At 35.0% G+C, this 14,266-nt stretch overlaps 1 protein-coding gene across 1 annotated transcript in view; it reads right to left on the bottom strand.

Moving 5' to 3' along the window:
* Nucleotides 1-782: 782 nt before the first annotated feature.
* Nucleotides 783-14,266, bottom strand: part of SPATA7 (spermatogenesis associated 7) — a 31,371-nt gene continuing 17,887 nt past the window's right edge. Inside the window, exons 5-12 of the mRNA XM_012555659.2 lie at nt 13,831-13,967; nt 10,746-11,212; nt 9,502-9,568; nt 7,763-7,878; nt 5,796-5,849; nt 4,045-4,122; nt 2,063-2,120; nt 783-1,817 (exon numbers count right to left, since the gene is read on the bottom strand). Of these exons, the coding sequence (XP_012411113.1) occupies nt 1,230-1,817; nt 2,063-2,120; nt 4,045-4,122; nt 5,796-5,849; nt 7,763-7,878; nt 9,502-9,568; nt 10,746-11,212; nt 13,831-13,967 (1,565 nt within the window). The 3' untranslated portion in view covers nt 783-1,229. The remainder of the gene's footprint in view (nt 1,818-2,062; nt 2,121-4,044; nt 4,123-5,795; nt 5,850-7,762; nt 7,879-9,501; nt 9,569-10,745; nt 11,213-13,830; nt 13,968-14,266) is intronic.

The following is a 14,266-nucleotide window of genomic DNA, read 5'->3' as shown; positions in this document are numbered from 1 at the left end:
GAGAAAAAAAAAGTGACCTTTTAAAGTGAGGCTTTTTGGGAAGATTTTAATTTATATTTTATACCATTTAAAATGTGAGCAAATGAGGAAATTTTCATATAATTTAGCAAGTTGCTATATTCTCCCTTCTACACTAGGGAATTTGCACTTTGAGTGTAAAGAGACAAGAAACGTCTATCCTGTTTGCCCTATAACCTTGTCTGTAGCTGAGCCTCCCCTCAGGCTCTGTCTCCTTCCAAGAACAGATGCATTTGTTCAAGCAGCCACTCTGTGCTAGGCACTGACCTGGGGGTCCAAAGAGAAAGAAAATCCTTCCTCTTGAGAAGCCCACAGTCTAGAGAGAAGACAAATCAAGCAAAAAACAATATTATGATTCATACTGTAGATGGGAAAGACCCCAGATCCCAGAGGAGAGTGGGACAGATGGAGGGGCAATCACGCAGGGCTTCCCAGGAGGTGTTACATTTAGTCTGGGCTGTAAATGAAGGCTCAAGGGCCAGTGCGGCGTGGGAGGGATTGGTGTTCTGAGCAGAGAGCTTGGAGGCAGAGGACCTCTGTGTTCAGGGAACACGCAATTAGGTGTCATAGGCGTTTTGGATGCTTGGGAGAAGATCAGGGTGGATTATCCAATAGGTAAGGTAAGCATGGTGCTTACCTTGCTTCCAGATCATCTGTAGTGAACAATTTCACACTTTTTCACCACATCAAAGATTCTGCTTCTAGGTATGGCTGGCATCTGTCTCCCAACCCCACAGCACCTTCCTGCAGAATCCAAGCCTCTTCTAATTTACAATCCCTGATAGGCAGATTACCCAGTAAGCAAGGTAAGCACGAGCTTGCTTGTGCTTAATTACTAATCGTTCACTACAGATTAGTAAGTGCAAGTAAATCCGTGCTTACCATGCTTTCTGGGCAATCCGCCCCTGGAGAAGAGAGCAAGAGATGAGCGTTGTAAGAAATGAGAAGTGGTATGGGCTTCATCTTGTTAGCAAGCGGAAACTCTTCAAAAGCTGTTTTAAAAAAGGGAGGAACCCAACCAGCCTGTGCTTAGAGTTCTGACCCACAGAAACCGTGGGATAAATAATGTGCATTGTTTTAAGCTGCCACATTTGTGGTAATTTATTATGCAGCACAGAAAACTAAAATAGAACTGTTAATATCTTGAAGAAAAAAAAGTGAAGAAAAGGAATATTGAGTTCCTGGCCATTTGAGGTATTTATTGATGAAGATCAAACATTCAAAGGACAGTCGTCAATGCTCATTTCCATGATTTTAAGAGTTGGCCCTTCCACGTCATGATTATTATCACCTGTGACCCTGGAGAACTGGACGGACTGGGAAAATGGTGGGCTAAGACAAGCTAATTCATCTGAAGTCTCAACCTTTTCAGTGTCACTATCAAGTTCGATGACATCCACAGAGATTTCCTGATCTATTAAGCTGTCTGAAACACTTGGGTTTTTTTCATCCCATGTTGAAGGTTCAAGGTTTGCTTCATCGTTCACCTGTTGAATTAAAACTCCTCCTGAATTCTTTTTTGTTTTAAAGATGGGCAGGAAAAAATCACTTGGTGGAGAGAATATCTCGTTCTCATCTTTCTGTGCAGACAATAACATATCCAAAGCTGTTTGGTATTCTTGATGTTCCTGTTGAATTGTTATTTCATGTTCTTTTTTAAATTCATTTTGTTCTGAATTCTCAGGCTTTCCAAAATCAAGTAAAGTCAACATATCGGCATCATTTAGCTTTTCTGAGTTTTGCTCGGATATACAGCCCAAGTTCACCTTTAGGACATGTAGCAGGTGGCGCATTTTTCTCTAGGATTAAGAAAAAGCGAACAATTACATTATTTAAGCTGGTAAATTGAATTACTTTTGTCTGCAGTGCTGCTAATCTCAGCAGGATTAATGCTCTACCTTCTTCTCCCCCCAGCCAAAAAAAAAAAAAGGGCAAGGGAAAAAAAAGGCACTTGCTCTTAATGTATTCTTTGAGGGTAGGAAAAAAATCTTCAAATTATTACTACATTAGAATTTTTCTAATGAAGTTCTAAGGAAAGACAAACCTCCTCCAAATGATGTTTGTTTTCCTTTACATGTCTCTCAAACAGTCGTTCCAAAAACCTACAAGTTATAAATAAAAGTGTTAATGTCTCAAAATCAAGCAATCAAATATAAAACAGCTATGCAATAATTAAAGTTCTAAAGGTTGGAAAATAGTTTTTAGATTAATCTTTTTCTCCCCAAACTAAAGACTTATCCTTTCCTGTTCTGTCAAGTTCTCCAACTCGGAAGCTACGTCTTCCACTATGCATCTGCGTCAAGTTGCATAAGGAGGTTGCAAGTTTAAATGAGGTACAAAAATACTCTCTCGTGCATGCACTTGTGCACGCATGTACACACACACACACACCAAAAACCTCCTCATTTTTTCTCACACACACACACAAATACTAAAAGCCTCTCTCTCACATACACACACCCTAAAGACCAAACCCGAAGATCCTCTTATGAAGTAAATAATTATTTTACAACGCTTCCTAAATTGCTCTTGAAAGTAATTCCACTGATGGTAAAACCATGTAATAATGTAACAGCTCTGATTTATTAAGTACCATTAAGTGCTAGACATTTGTGGCAGACACATGATAATCATTATACCTCGAATCCTTACCAATGTTGGGATAGAAAGCTATTGGAAAAACCATCTGAAAGATGAGAAAACGGCATCTGTAAGATGTTCATTTAGTTTCCACCAAGCCATTAAGAGAATTCAACCCAGATGTGTCTGGCTCCAGAGAATTTCTTCTTTCAACTATACTATGATTGTCTTTTTCACCACATGACTGGATCAACAGGCTTCTTGCAAAACAACTAATTTCCTTTGTTACTATTTGTTATCATCAATTAAGTTATGAGCCAACGTTACGTTTAGTAGTACTGAATTATTTAGCAATTTTTTAAAAGCCCGAGGATGGAGGATGTTTATTCTGCCTTTTAAAACTACTGTTAATGTTTTGGAATATTCTCTCATAGGCATTTTTATATGTATATATATTTAACAAAACTGGGATCAAACAGTATGTACTTTTTGGTTACCTATCTTGTTTTTCTAATCAACAATTTACTGTGAATATCTTACTACATCAGTAAATTCACTTCTACGACATCATTTTTAATAAACAGCGCTCACTCTTATGGATATGCTATAGTTTATTCGACCAATCTTTTACTATTCAACATTCAGGTTGATTACTTTTTTTTTCCTACGATAAAAAACGCTGCAATAAAAAGCTTTATAATGTTAAAAGAAAATTTAAAAAAATTACCATGTATTATTTTTTATGCAAACATTTTCAACCAGCTTTTTAAGTGGAAGAAATAAATAGAATCATTGCCAAAAACTTAGGTCTTTTTGATATATGTTTTTATCCAAATAACGAAAAATTCTGCTGTAATTAAAAAAAACTTGATGTAGGGGATAGAAAGAATTCATTAGAGATGTCTGCACTTGGCATATTATTATAACAGAAAGCACACAGTGTACATAATAGGGTCCTATGCTACATATATGTTAGACAAATTTATATGTTATATATATTTATTGTATAAAGTGAGGCCCAGTAACCAATGAATTTTAGATTCACAAATGTTCAAGCCAGATAACAGGGTCACACAGTTTGCTTAAGATATATGAAATAACTGATCTGGCTTTGCAAACTTTCCATTTCATTTATAGTGTACAAACCTAATTTTTATGCAAATAGGAAGTAAAAATTTATTTTACTAGTCTGGTATAACAGAGATGTAATAGTATTTAAATGAATAAAATCTCTATTTTTTTCTATAACTCCCCCAAACTGTGGACTTGCCTTAGAACAGGAATTAAACATTCTTTACATTTTGCTATCAATTACAAGAATATGACCCTCCTCAAAGCAATACAATTTTTCACTTCCTAATATGTGGAAATAACAAAAAAAATTAACACCATGCCAAGAGCACTTAATACATACTTCACCACCAAATGCAATTTAAAAAATCTAACCTATTTGAGAAGAAACCAAGTTTCAAAATTTCATCTGTTATATCTTCAATGAAACTCAGATACAACAGTTCTTCTTCACTGTGAAAGCAGAGCAAAATATAGCATAAATTATTCTTTACTTATATCTGAAAACTACAAGAAACGTGTATTAGAAATATCTATCTTTACTGTTACAAATGTACTTCTATCTCCTTATATTAAAAGGAATACTATAAAACAAGCATGTCTACCTTCTCAAATTATGCAAGAATATGATTAAAATAAGAAAATACTACCTAATAGGGTAAGATTTTACAGATGTTTGCAACATTAATAGCAGTAAAAAAAAAATAAGCAAACAAAATGAGCAACCAAGGTCAAGAAGGCAATCAAATGTGATCCATTTGGAGCAAATATTCCTGATGGGTTTTTTGAATTTTACCAGGTCCAGCAAGCAGAGGCGCAAGCTCCTCTGCGAGGTACTTAGAGGGGGAGAAAAAGGAAAGTCTTCAATTTCAACTGTGAAATCCTGTTCTGCTCCCAGAGAGCATCTTGTTTTAAGGTTGGGAAATTTATTGAGGGAAAAAATTTATTTTCTTTTTCAAAATGTTTGGAGAGGGGGAAAAAAGTTCTAATAGGAAAATTTGTACTCATAAACATAGTGGTAATATTTAATTACTTGAACATGTTTCTGTATTACACCATCTATGGAGCCCTGATGACACAGTGGTTGAGAGCTCGGCTAACCAAAAGGTTGGCAGTTCAAATCCACCAGCTGCTCTTTGGAAACCCTATGGGGCAGTTCTACCCTGTCCTGTAGGGTCACTATGAGTCGGAACAGACTCAACAGCACTTAATAACAACAACATGAGATCATTATTGTAGTATCTATTACAAGAAAATTAGTACACTATTTTAAGTTTGTATTAATTATCAGAAATTAGTGACTTAGTAGAAAATGTAAATAGCAACCACTCAATTACTAAATAAGTAAATATAAGGGGAAGAGTTAATAAGCAAGTAAGATAATAGAGATTAAAATGTCATATAAAAAGTTACACTTTCAAATTGATTCCCAGGCTCTAATATTTAAGCAACAGGTTTGGGAATAAGTAAAACTCTATAGATGATTTTCTCCAAAAAAAAAAACAGCTTAACTAAAACATTAAAACCTAGTAAGTATAACATCTGCAGACATCTGAGGAGGTTAGAAACTTCTAGGAAGAGTATTTTGATCTACCAAAAGTCTGTATTTCTTTAAAACTTTTATTACTTCATTATTTTTACTTGTAAAAATAAAAAAGGATAAAACCAAAACCAAACCAGTTGCCACTAAGTTGATTCTAACTCATGGTGACCCCATGTGTGCAGAGTAGAACTGCTCCATTGGGTTTTCAAGGCTGTGACCTTTTGGAAGCAGACTGCCAGGCCTTTCTTCCAAGGTGCTTCTGGGTGGGTTCAAAATGTCAAACATTTGGTTAGCAGCCAAGCAGATTGCACCACCCAAGGGAATCGATTATAAAAAAAAAAAAAAAATAGCAGGTATTATTAACATAGGTACAAACTGCTACTGGGGATAAAAATGACACGATCGATAATTATTTCAGAAAATTCCAGTCATTTTCCAAATTTTGCATATATTAGGTGACTGATACCCCAAAGCTTGTTGTAAGCAAAGCTAGTGTTCAATCCTGACTTATTTAATAACAGCTTGTGTAAGTCTTAATTCTTGATTTCCGCTAAGCAAAATGAAAAGGTAAAAATTATCTTACTCAGAGTGAATTTTTCTCCCTGAAGAAGGTTGTAGGGAATACTTGGATATTGTCCTGGAAAGATAAATGAAAACATATGAGCAAAACAATGGTTGCCATACAATAATGTTTAGTAGTATTAAATGTTACTGTTTCAGAATTTATTGAGCACTTTCATAACCATGATCTAATGTTATCTTCAGAACAACTCTGTCAGGTATGTTGGGTAGGTACTACTTTACCCATTTACTAACGAGCTCACTGTGGGTCAGACAGACCAAATAACTTGTCAAGGTTTCGTGTTAGTGACAGCAAAGATAGATTTTTAAACTAGTTTTCTAATTATAAATTCACAATCCTTTTTTAAAGTACACTATGGCACTTCCCTAATATACACAATGACACTTTGACTAAGGTTATATACAAATGGAGCCCCTAGGTAGCACAAGTGGTTAAGTGCTTGGCTACTCGCTGAAAGATTAGTGGTTCAAATCCACCCAGAGGCACCTCAGAAGAAAGCCGTGGTGATCTACTTCTGAAAAATCACAGCCACCGAAAACCCTATACAGCGCAGTTCTACTCTGACCTATATGGGGTCTCTATGAGTTGGAGTCAACTTGCCGTAACTGGTTTGGTTTATTAATACATAAATAATGTTGGAAACAGATATTTCTCCAAGAAAAAATTTTTAGCTGGTCATTATGATAAATTTTGTCATTAGTTATGTCACTATTAACCGATTCTAAGCTTTTTATTCAGGTATACTCAATTATTATATTTTACTTTACATGTAGTCCCCGACTTACAATGGGGTTCCATTAGACTGAATCTGACACAAGTCGGTTCTGACTTCAGTCGAATACCTGTTTATTTTTTTTTGTTTTCATAGCCTGCTATATGGCAGTGTTTTGAACAGTAAATCGTAACACTGAAAATCTGAGTGACCATCTGAAAATGATAACATCAGCAAATTATGCACTGCAACATTCTATGTAGTACATATTACTAACATTAAGAGGTAAAAAACAAAAGCAAAAAACAGACCGTCATAAGTGCAGTTCCTCTTAACTGGAATACGTTGTAAGTTGGGGACTACCTGTACTTCTTCTAGACAGAAATCACTAGAAGAGATAAACATTCCTTTTTTTAGGTCATTCTTTATGTTCACTGAAGACTGGCTCAAGTGTAGTTTATAAATATTATGAGTATTGAAGCACCATGAATTTTCAGGACAGGGAAGTTTAGCAATAAACTCCTAGATGAACCCGAGCAGGCGAGCTCTCCCCAGGAAAGGCCTGAGGGAGGACCAGAGCTGAGGCCTTTGCGCCCTGAGGGATTGTGTGAGCTCGCCTCCTGGACTGCTCCATAACATCTCATTCTTGTTCCATTTTTAATCCCTACTCTTCCTTTCTGCCACCCCTTCATCTCATATTCAGTCTCTGACACTTAAAATGCATTTTGACAGATGAAACTATTACGGGCATCTTTTAGGTCCTCTACTGCCTGCTAATCTATCGTTTTTGTTCAGGTGCAGTATTCCATAATTACTAAACAAGTACCTCCACAAAGCATGGAAAGATCAGCACCAGCATATGGTAAATACTCAGAACCGCAAATGATGACTCCTCAAATGGTTAGGTTCTTCAGTACTGTATGTGCCACGTAAGCTGATGAACATCACTGCCAGAGGACTTGTCTCAGCTGAAAATCGTTTGTTCTATGACTAGTGATGGTGACTAATTCAAGTTAGTGTTCCCTTTTCCTTTATTAATGAATTATCATAATTACTTCACTTAAACGTTTATTGAGCACCTACTTTAAAAAATTCCTTAGTAAAATTAACAATACCACTGAAATGTATGACACCAAAATAGATTATTACAGCATATAATTAAAATAGTGCTTATGTTGCAAACACTATGTGTCTGTTTTACAGGAAAGCAATTAGATAAAGACAGCTGACATGGTTTCTCCTGTGTGCTGTTTACCTGGGTGCGGAATGCTGAAGAACGCCCTCTTTAATCTCACCCCATGTTAAGCCATACTTTTGTGAAGGTAAAGGTGCTGTTTTTTCTTTGGTACCATGTGTTAAACAACTAGGTGCCTGGGACGCAATAAGAAGAATAAATCTTTATTTACTTCAAAAATATACATGAAAGCAGAAATAAAACAAAACACAGCAAATTGCAAAAAAGAGAATAGAGATTTCCAGTAGTTATAAGTGGCTGATTTATTATGATAAAGGAATGTTTTAGAATCATTTTTCCATCCAATCAACACTTTTTTTTCCTTAAGCTTGTTTAAAGTAAGACAAAACAACTTATTTCTTGTACTTTAATGAAAAGACATTTTAAATGACATTAAGAAATCACAAATAAACATATAAAGATAAAATGAAGCAAATTTGAAAATTTTAAGTACATTTGAGAAAAAAAAATCTCATTATACAGAAATTCAAACAGCCCATCTGTTTCAAATGCCAGCATGTCAAATATGTAGAAGTAGTGGTAGCACTGGCAATATGAACAATAATATTAACAAACAAAAATAATGGCAACTTTTATATAATCTTTACTATGTGTATGTGGCACATAGTGTGCCAAGCACTTATCTGTATAATTTTCAGATTTAATCTTTACAGTATTCATTTATATATAGTGCTCCAGTTTTATAAAAGTGCTGATAAAATGTGGGTCCATGGCAGTGAGTACTAGTTTCCTCAAGTCAACTGCCAGTGGGATCTATTACTGGTTACTGGGTATGGGGACACACCATTTTCTTGCTTGGTTATGGATAAACATTTGGAGCATGTGTAATAAAAATGAACTTCTTCTGCTTTAGTTTATTTAGTTACCTGTAGAGCTAACTTCCTAAAGCTCAAGCTAGCAGTAGCCATCATGATTTATCAAACACATACCATGCTAGGCACTTTACCTACATCATTTATTCCTCTCAGCGATCCTACAAGGCAAGTGTGGTTTTTCTAGATCAGGAAACTCAGTTCTCAGGGGATAAGTGAGTTGTCCTTGGTCCTCAGGTGGTAGGGCCCTATGTCAAACAGCTACTAATAGCTAAGATGTAAACCTATGATCTACTCGTTTTTAGAAGGGATGCAAGTGTTTATGATTGATACCCCCCCAAAAAATCAATTTGTCTCAAAATCAAATTTAAAGCTGTAATACTTTACAAGAAATTATTACTAAGCCTTCAAAATATAAATATGATAAAAAACTTAATTGTCTAGAAACAGTAAAGGCAAAGATAAGAGAATGATATCCATCTATTCTTATAAAATATGTAACTTCCAAAAATATAATCAGTGGCAATTTTTAAAAGAAAACGCAGCTAGAAAAATTCAAATGGCTTCTGCCTAGCTTTGCTGGCTCCTTTAGTAATTCAAGTTTGCATCTTTGAAAACCTTTAAGCTATTTCATTCATCTATCCAGACAATCAAGTAACCATCCAGAAAAGATGCTAATTTAACAAATGATTTCCCAGACTGGGCAGGATCCATCTGGCCGTTCACAGAGAGCTATAACCATTTGTAAATAGGTAACCTTCTGTATATTGGCTACGGCATACGCAACAAAGTGTTGCCAAGAGATTATACTTCATAGTCCTCATAATTACACAAAAACATTAGCTACAAATAGCTATACATATTCTTTTCAAGTTAAAGCATCTATAATTCAAATGTGGCAACATGAAAATATCTCATTTTTGTTACCTGCTTTATGTTCACTTCTGAATCTGTCAAATTCTCAGTTTCAGCTCTCTCAAAATCAGAGTTAAAGCTGTAATATTTTAAAAGAAATGACTATAAGCCTTCAAAATATAAACATTGTGATAACAAGATTTACTGTCTAGAAAAAGAAAAATAAACCCAAACATAAGATTAGTGAGACTGATCTCTTCTCATAAAACGTGTAATTTCTAATAATATAATCAGGAAATAGATATGGCTTGGATTTCAGTGGGACAGAACAGGACTAGGAGATGGGAAATAATACCTTCCTGAGCAATCATAACTATAATCAGACATGATATACTTGCTTTCCTCATCTCTCCCCAACTTCACAAGTTCTGTCATAGATTCAATTCTTTAATCCTTTGGCGAAATGTCTAAATATTAGTCTAAAAAATAGACTAATATTCTTTTCATGGGTATAGATATCTATACCTGTTTTTTTTTTTTTTTTACTTTCTAAAATAACTAAAACCTAGTACCAGATAAATACTTGTTCACATAGCACTAGGAAAAAAATCACAAATCAGCTAATGTTTAATACTGTACAAGATTTGTTTGCTTCTTCATTCATTCGGCAAACTCTTATGAACATTTGTTGTGTGCTAGGCACTATGGTATATGAAAACATGATTGAGGTAAATTATACTTAATTTCTAGAAATTATCCCAACTGTCTAAATTTTTCTCGGGGAGTTGTTGCTATACAAGACTGGGACTGAATATTTGCAGGAAAGGGAGAACAGGAGTATTTGGTTAAACAATTGTTTTTTTCCCTCGATAGCCATTGTTTTGCTATTTTTAACATGAATCAATAGACGTGTTTACCCAAATGCTGTCTGACGATGTATTTTAAGGATACTCTGAAAATAACGCATAATATTTGAATACATGCACAAGGTCTAGTACCATGTTTGCAACAATAAAGCAGGTAACAATTGCTATGAGTCAGAATTGACTTGATGGCAACTTTTTTTTTTTTTAACATTCATGTCTATAAGGAGCATGACAAGTTTAATAGCTGACTTTTCTGTATTTTTTCAATAATTACTCTTATAGTTTTAATGATACATGTAAAATGAAAAGTCACATTAACCTTATTCTAATCAAAAGGACACTACTAGGCGTTAAGTATGGGACTTGAGGTGCATGATATAAAATAAGGAATCCTAATTTCATTTCTACAACACCTGGAAGGATCTACCACTGGATGGAGATGAGCCATACCTGCTTACTTCAGTCTGGGTTTCAGCTTCTGTCCGCTGATCCCTTTTTCTTCTGGCAGGTGTATAATATCGATACTGTGACAGGAAAGATTTCGCTTCTGTTTTTAAAGTGCGTGGAGTGAATGGCAATTCCTTGTTAGAAAATAGTTTGGAATGTTTATCCAAAAGATCCCCAGTGGGTGCTTTGGAAATAACTAACTGAAACCGGTGGGGATTATGGCATGTGCTCCTGGGCCCTCTGCCACACGGGGTTGCAGACCTCAGTTTTCTAGGCCGGGAAGCTGTGTAATCCGTACTGGAGAGGGAGGGACTGGAGTTCTTCTCAGTACTGTTCATGAGGACTTTATCGGATTTACGTGGACCAAAGTGTAGTCTCTCTAAAGAAGGTATTGGTGACCTTGCAAAGGATGAAAATTCGCTTATCTCTTCTATTAACACATCAGCCTCGTCTTGTGGTTCCCCTGAAGGCTAAGAACATTTGGTTTGATAGTCAATTGCATTTACAAATTTCATATTCAGTTATCTGTAGTTTCTTTACTTAGATAAATCGGTATTTAGGTTAGCTGACTTGTTCACTACCAGAAAGAAGTCAAAATCAGTTTAAGATTCTTAGTGCTGTAAAAAATCTAAAAAGAGAGCATTGTCAAAGGAGTTTTTAAAATAGATAGTATGACGCAATGGTGAAGAGCAGAGGCTCAGCCTGAGTTCGAATCCGTCAGATCCTGTGCCTCAGTTTTTTCATCTATACAACAGTAGTAGTAACTGTTCCATCTCCCAGAAGTTGCTGTGAGGTTTAAATGAGTTAATACATGTGACAGTTTCATAGGTCTAACAGTACCTTGTAGACAGTAAGCACTCTGCACATGTTGATGGCAGGGAAAGAAGTTATTTTTATTCTCCTTCTCTTATTCTACTCAGTGGCAAGACAGTACCTATCATATAAATAAAATTACTGAAATTATTTAAAACTAAAATAAAAATGTTTTTATATTTCACATTATTGTTTTAAAGGGAAAAGATGTCAATCATAGCTTAATTTACAAACTCAGTAAAAATAAGCAAAGGAAATCCATCTTTTAAAGAGATTGTCAAATGACTAGGAGTTGCAATAAGATTTTGTATTTGTGAGTAGACTCAATTACAGGTTGAATGGGCAGGTTGGACAGATCACATGATTCTTTAGCACATCCATATTTACAGTCCCTCATGTGCAATGAAATGGAAATCAAAGCCGGGTTTGTTTTCTTCACCAGAGGCAGTGCTGGCAATTTTTAAAATAAAGAGTTTTTGATATATGATCTCATGTATGTAAGTTGCTAATACATTTGTTTAGAAGCTAAAGCTAGCATTTTCTTTTTAAAAGTAAATTATAGTAAACATTCACTGAATTTAGATTGTAAAAGGTATCTGTTAACCATAAAACCCATCTAATTATCAAAATAAATATACTTCCCAAAATAATAATTTTAAGACAATTTGCATGTGCCTAAAATGTTTATCATCAAGACTTATCAAAACTCTAAGCAAATTGCAAGTTTCTGTGACTTCTAAATGGAGTCAATAAAAAATATATATATAAGTATAAATGAACTACTTGATGGAGGCAAAAGTTATAGAGTTGCAGCGGCTAACAAAAAATGAAAACATCTTACATTTACAGACTTAATTATATATTTTACTTTCTTCAACAAATCTCATTCTTATCTAAAGATAAAATTATTAAATTACATTAAAAATGCTATATAATAGAAAATATTTTTAATTTTCAGTTAAAAAGCACACTCACTAAAGATGAAAATATACATGTGAGTCAAATATTGATAAACAGATTCCCCAAACAGAAGCAGCCTGCCACATCTTTCTCCCGTGGAGTGGCTGGTGGTTTCGAACTGCTAACTTTTTGGTTAGCAGTCGAGCACTTAACCACTGTGCCACCAGGCCCCCTTAAAAATGAAAATATACATGTGAGTCAAATATTTATGAACAGATTCCCAAATGGCAAAGTACAGTATGGAGTACAGCAGATTTATTCTAAAGGAACTGGCTCTATTCCTGGTCCTTTTATCTATATAATAGTGCTGGGGACTCTCATATTCCAGCTTCACTGATGACAGGGTTGTTGGGAGGTTTAGACTATATGTGTATGTGTTTAAAGCATTATTCAAAGGTGAGGTATTTTAGTAGGAAATGTACTTTGGGATTAAGAATACCAAGCTAAAAAAACCCAAAAATTGTTTTCATAAAACTCTTAGCTCCTCAGTCTTTAATAATTAAGCCTTAAGAAATAGAAGAATATCAATCCAAGATTTAGTGGAAAATGTTCTGCTATTAACTTAGTCTGCAGTAGAGACTTCAGTGCAGAAACTCTCCTTATCTTTAGCCTAAAAGAAAATCTAACCCTGATTGTGTAAGCATAAATAATAACATTCATAGCACTAACTGTGATGATTAATGTATCTCATTCCCTGGATTAGATGTGCCGGTTCAATTTTCAGTTAAGCATCTCAGTAAGAACAAATTAAAGTTTGTTTTTGTTATAAAAACCCAGCATTCTTTTCCTCAAAAGATAATGTTCTTTTCTATCCATAAGTGGCAGAAACAAGAGCTAGGAATGAAGCCCGGAAAGCTACAAGCGGCTATAAGTAGAGAATGAGAAGCAAGCACTTAAAGGGGCAAGAACTCAACAACTGAAGAATGGACACAGAAGCAGACGTTATCGTAATGGCACTTCACAGTGTCATCTGTATAATGTCATCATGATTTAAAACTTAGACGTTTATGCTTCATATTCACCTATCACGTGACCACCACTGAAAACACACTGTGACGAGATTCTCAGGCGAATAAAGACTCCCCACGGGAAAGAGACGAGGGTATATTACAAGACGCCATGTTGTTGTTAGCTGCCATGGAGTTGGCTCCCGATTCATGTCGACAAGCCCGAGTAAAATTCCCTCTGTGTTAAAATATAAATTTAGAACTTTTCTGACAAAAAATAAGGTAGATGGTCACCAAAAATTCAGACTGTTCCAATAATGAAGTATCTTAGAAATACTTGCTTTTAAAAGGTAGAAATACTATCTTACCTTTTGGAGGGTGTTTAATAATAATGACTTGGAATTATTTTTAGAATTGGCCTGCTTTGCAGTTTTAGCTAATCTCAACTCCTTTTCACATCGTGCTAGTTCCCTTTTGAGTTTCTCTCTTCGTTGTTGGTCTGCATCTAAGGGGGAAAAACAAATCACTAAATATCTAAAATATGGAACAAAATAGAAAACTTAATTGTTTGGTCTTCTTATAAGCCAAATAAAAGGCACATTTTTTTCTTGCTAAAAATGTTTACACTATTGATATGTAAATATAAAAATCCATAGAACCTTTCTTTATACAGATAAGGAGTCTCTGGGTGATGCAAATGTTTAATGCGCTCAGCTGCTGTGATGATTAAGGTCGTGGGTCAACTTGGCTGGGCCATGATTCTCAGTGGTTTGGCAGTTATGATGTAGTTTGGCAGCTATGTAA

This window comes from Trichechus manatus, unplaced genomic scaffold, assembly GCF_000243295.1.
Source record: "Trichechus manatus latirostris isolate Lorelei unplaced genomic scaffold, TriManLat1.0 scaffold00045, whole genome shotgun sequence".
Lineage (NCBI taxonomy): Eukaryota > Metazoa > Chordata > Mammalia > Sirenia > Trichechidae > Trichechus > Trichechus manatus.
The sequence above is the reverse complement of the archived record's forward strand: the minus strand, read 5'-3'. Positions and strand labels throughout refer to the sequence as shown.